The sequence below is a fragment of the Danio aesculapii genome, chromosome 14, assembly GCF_903798145.1.
Source record: "Danio aesculapii chromosome 14, fDanAes4.1, whole genome shotgun sequence".
NCBI lineage: Eukaryota > Metazoa > Chordata > Actinopteri > Cypriniformes > Danionidae > Danio > Danio aesculapii.
In genome coordinates, this window is record NC_079448.1 from 55253421 (window position 1) to 55259171 (window position 5751).

The 5751-nt window shown below is 32.4% G+C and overlaps 1 protein-coding gene across 1 annotated transcript; it reads left to right on the plus strand.

Moving 5' to 3' along the window:
* The first annotated feature begins 2881 nt into the window (after nucleotides 1-2881).
* On the plus strand, nucleotides 2882-5256 carry atoh1b (atonal bHLH transcription factor 1b). The gene has a single exon (XM_056472444.1). The coding sequence runs from the start codon at nucleotides 2932-2934 to the stop codon at nucleotides 3550-3552; it is 621 nt and encodes a 206-aa protein (XP_056328419.1). The 5' UTR covers nucleotides 2882-2931; the 3' UTR covers nucleotides 3553-5256.
* Nucleotides 5257-5751: the final 495 nt, after the last annotated feature.

Consider the following 5751-nt stretch of genomic DNA (forward strand, 5'->3'; position numbering starts at 1 on the left):
GTGTGTGTGTGTGTGTGTAAGAGAGAGAGAGAGAGAGAGAGAGAGACATAGTGTGTGTGTTTTAGACGCTGCACAGCAAGTTTGTGGTAAAAATAAAATAATTATAATAACAATATATATTATATATATAATTAATAACATAATAATAATATAATATATAATATATAATAATATAATATATATAACAATAATATATTAAATTAATTTATTAATTTGATAAAAAAACTGTATTTATTTAATTTAAATAATGTTTAACATTTAAATTATATAAAATTTGTGCATATTTAAGATCAATTGCGATATAATATAATATAATATAATATAATATAATATAATATAATATAATATAATATAATATAATATAATATAATATACTGAGTTGATGTCAAATATAACCCACTGTTCGGTTATGACAGCCCAGCATTTTTGAAGTGTATATTATGTTATATTATATTATATTATATTATATTATATTATATTATATTATATTATATTATATTATATTATATTACTAAATTATATTATATTATATTATATTATATTATATTATATTATATTATATTACTAAATTATATTATATTATATTATATTATATTATATTACTACTATATTATATTATATTATATTATATTATATTATATTATATTATATTATATTATATATTATACATTCATTTCATTTCATTATACATTCAGACCACAGCGTAATGAACCGCCAACTTATCCAGCATATGTTTTACACAACAGATGTGCTTCCAGCTGCAACCCAGTACTGGGAAACACCCATACACACTCATTCTCTCTCTCTCTCTCTCTCTCTCTCACACACACACACACACACACACACACACACACACACACACACACACACACACACACTCATACACACTCATTCACACACACACACTCATACACTACGGCCAATTTGGATCATCAGTTCCACTATAGCGCATGTGTTTGGACTGTAGGGGAAACCGGAGCACCCGGAGGAAACCCACACCAACATGGGGAGAACATGCAAACTCCACACAGAAATGACAACTGATCCAGCCGGGACTCGAACCAGTGACCTTCTTTTTTTTTTTTTAACAATAAATGCATTCAATTCTGTTCCTTTAAACGCAAGCATGGCCGTTTTGTGTGTTGTTTCTGAGTCCAAATATTGTTTTGCTTGATCGCTGAATGATTTATGAGCAGACTGAAGACACTTATCAGTTTTCCTGGACTCCTCTGACGACAGGTGCGCCTCTCGACCTGCTCTCCACCTGCTCGCTTTATCGCCGCAGATTTTACAGTTTATTTGAGCAGGAATATGACGCTGCTATGCGAGATTCTGACCGGATTTTATTGGATGCCAATTCCGTTGCTTATCTTGAATAAAGTGGATAAGGATGTCAGATCAAGTCCGTTTTGAGATTTGAGTCTGACCTTTTAATTCTAACTTTTAAAATGAAATGCATTGGATAATTTATTTTACTTTAATTATTGTTGTTGTTGTTGTTGTTGTTGCTACTACTACTACTACTAATAATAATAATAATAATACTTTTTATTTATAATGCGCCTTTCTAAAAACTTAATGCGTTACAACGAGAGAAACAACACGCAATAAAATATAAGGACTCAACTTAAATAATAAAGACAACAGGACAATCTTGAAAATTTTGAAAATCCTTTCAACCCAATTCTGGGTGTAATCTGAACTAAATTAACTGCTGGGTTATTTATTCTTTTAAATTAAATTAATATGACCAAATTGAACCTAATATTTGGGTTAGTCCATATTTGACCCAACTTGTGTTTAAAAAACCCAGCATTTCTTAGAGTAAATATAAAAATGCAATCTTAAAAAGAAGGCAAATAAAAGCAAACACGGCGTCAATTAAAACTCTAGAAGGAAGCAGTAGCCTGTTAAAAATCGTAGATCTACATTTATTAAAGTTCTCTAAAAAAATGCTGGGTTGTCATAACCATCTGCTGGGTCGAAAATTAAGGAACCCAACCGTTGGGTTTAAAGAAGTAATTTAGAATTGTCTATATTATCAAGATGTAGTCTTTAAAAACGCATATTGACATTCATTTAAATGATCTCTTAAATTGCTGGGTTGTCATAACCGAATGTTGGGTCCAAAATTAAGAAACGCAGCCACTGGGTTAAAAAGAGTCATTTAAAATGGTCGATATTGTAAGGATGCAGTATTTTAAAACGCAGATCTACATTTATTTAAATTATCTCTAAAATTGCTGGGTTGTCGTAACCAAATGTTGGGTCGAAAATGAAGAAACCCAAACGTTGGGTTAAAAAAATGTAATTTAAATTTGTCTATTAGGATGCAATATTTAAAACGCACATCTACATTCATTCAAAAACACTCAGAAGATGTTGGGTCGAATATGAACACCCCCAACCGTTGGGTTAAAAAAAGTGTGATTTAACAAATAAAAATGATCTGTATGTAAAAAAATACACTATTTTAAGAAACAATTCACACATTTGGGTTACAATTATTTGATAACACTTTATGCTATTAAAAAACCATTTACTTGACTTTTAGCACAAATAATTAATTTATTAATTAGCTTCTTATTAATAGTTAGTTGTTGGGTTTAAGTATTGGGTAGGATTAAGGATGTAAAATAAGATAAAAGGTGAAATAAGTACTAATAAACAGTTAATATAAAGTCAGGTGATTAGCCAGTAGTAAAAGCTCTTCCATCACTCCAGAACAATTGCTGAGAGGAAGAAAAACAACTCTTTATTATTCTTTGGAAGTTTGAGGCGCGTTTTCTATTGGCTGAGAGCGCTAAATAGGGAGGGGCTGGGTGCGGAGATGCCCATATAAGGTCTGCGCATTAGGATCCTGCTTAAAGGTAAAGGGCCCTTCAGGACAGACTAAGCTCGGCATTCTTTATATGCATTTCTACACAAGCAATGACTGCAAAAACTAAGGTTTTGCATTGGACAGATGGACACTTTCGGGAGGAGTTTTCCATCTCTGAACACCCAAGGCTGACCCGGAGTGACCCGCGGGCCTGGATGACCTCTGCGGCTCCTGCGTACTCCTCCGCCGGGGAGAATTACGCACACACCCCTGCTGATTCTCCAATGGAAAAGTACATTTCTAGCCCTCAAACTGCGTCTGAAGATCACCATGCAGGATCTAAAGTTCGTCCTGGGAGTAAAGCATCTCTCAGTGGCCCTCAGAGACACAGGCGCGTGGCCGCAAATGCGCGTGAACGGCGGAGAATGCACGGTTTGAACCGGGCGTTTGACAAACTGAGAAGCGTCATTCCTTCATTGGAGAATGAGAAAAAACTATCAAAGTATGACACCCTACAGATGGCCCAGATTTACATCACTGAGCTCTCCGAGCTGCTGGAAGGAGTGGTGCAGTCTGGTGCACCGGGGAACCAGAGGAGCGCAATCCCGTACGCTATTGACGCAACTTCGGGTAATTTCGCTACGGAAAAACACGACAGCACGAACAACGCGAGTGATGGAGAATCTTCCCATTTCAGTGACACTGAAGAAGGACAGACTGGAGGACGCTGATGACCCACTCATTAATAATACCACAGTCATCTATAGTAAATACTGAAGTGTTGTTGAATCATGCAGTACTTGATAGTGATGGGAAAAAAGCTACGCAGCATTAAAACTAATATATTATCAATCAGGTAAACACAGCACACCTGAAAAGGTAAATAAGCAATCCCGCATATTGTCAATACTTGCGAGGAAGTTATTGCAATTATTGTCTATTAATCTTGAGTATAATCTTGAGTCACTTATAATAAATAAATAACAATATTTATTATTTAAAATGGTAAATAAAGAACTAAATGTGTTGGTTAGTTACTTTTAAGAAAAATAATGCTATGTATATGGTATTTTTTACATTAAGACAGCATTAAGATGTCAATTTATTACTTTTAAAACGAACTTTACCCAACATTGGTACTTGAGTTAATAAGATTGTGGTATTTATATTGTTGCTACACTGTAAAAAAGAGCAATTACTGGATTTTACTTAAAGGTTATTAGTTAAAACTTACTTTAAAAAGTTAGTAAACTATTTAGAACAGTTGCTATTTATATTAAGATAAGTTAAAGATGGTAATTTATTACTTTTAATAGTAAGTTTACATATATTGACTTAATATGATGTGGTAATTCTATACACTGTAAAAAATATATGATCAATAAGTCATAACAACATATGTTTTAGTTAATTGTAACTTATTAAACTTAGCTAATCATGTTCCAACCTAATTTTTAAGTTACACACACTGTTTTAGGTCAGTTCAATATAATATGGGTTCTAATGAATCATAAGGTTAATTTGATTTAGCTTAAAATGTTAAGGCAACCAATACTTTTTACACTGCAGATGCTAAATATGAGTAACCTATTGGCTATTAAAGCATTTAGCTGACCTTATTTTCTTTTTAAAGTGAGTAAGCTCTTTTCTTTCATAGTTTTTAGTTGACTTTACCTAAATTAGTGATCAAATATTTGCATTTAAAGTGATTAGTTGACCTGAGTGATTAAATGAATGACTTTAAAAGTTTAATAAACTACGTGCGTAATTATAAAAATTAAGTCAACGTAATTATACCAAGTTACCCACTTTTTTAAGTAAAGTCAACTTGTCACGTTTAAGGCAATGGGTTTTCTCACTTTTATTTAAAGTTACTAATTACAGTGAAGGGTAACACAACATATAGTAATTTAAACAAATGACCCAATACTGCAATTTTCTACAACTATATGGTATATTATACTACAATAATACACTACTGTTTACTGTAGTAAACACTAAACTATGCTACAGTATCTATTACAGTGCTGGAGCATTCATTCATTCATTCATTAAGAGCTGCTGTATATTTACTATAGTATGGTTCAGAAACACTACAGTATCTGCTATAAGTGGCTATAGTATCTGTGGGATTTAGACTGTGATACTCTGAAGACTCGTTATTTATTTGTCTGTGTTTTAGTAGACACTGAAGGAACCAAATAGATAGGCCATATGGATGACGGTTAGTTCTTCTAGACTCTATTGACAATTTCTCTGAACACTCACGACAAAGGAGTTGCACTTTAAGACAGATCATCGCCGAAATTTGGATTTCTCCATTCCACACGTACAGAAACCTCCATCAGCCATGACAAAAAATGTTATTTATGTATCTTTGTGCTTTTTTTATTACCTCAAGAGTTTAATAAAGATTTTCTTTTCATATATTTACACAGATTTATGCAGTGATTGTAGTCTGAAAATCATTTAGTGCATTTGTTCAAATGTTTTCATATATAGTTGACGTCAGAATTATTAGCCCTCCTCAATTATTAGCCCTCCTGTATATTTACAACACACTTCTGCACAGAATAGTTAATAACTCATCTCTAATAACTGATTCCTTTTCTCTTTTTCATGATGACAGCACATAATATTGCATTAGATACTCTTAAAGATACTAGTATTCAGCTAAAAGTGACATTTAAAGGCTTAACTAGGGTAATTAGGGTAAAGTTAGGGTAATTAGGCAGGTCATTATATAACAGTGGTTTGTTCTGGAGACAATCCAAAACTAATATTTCTGAAGGGGCTAATAATATTGACCTTAAAATAGTTTAAAACAATTAAAAACTGCTTTTATTCTAGCTGAAATAAAGCAAATAAGACTTTCTCCAGAAGAAAAAATAATAGAGGAAATACTGTGAAAATTTCCTGAATCTGTTAAA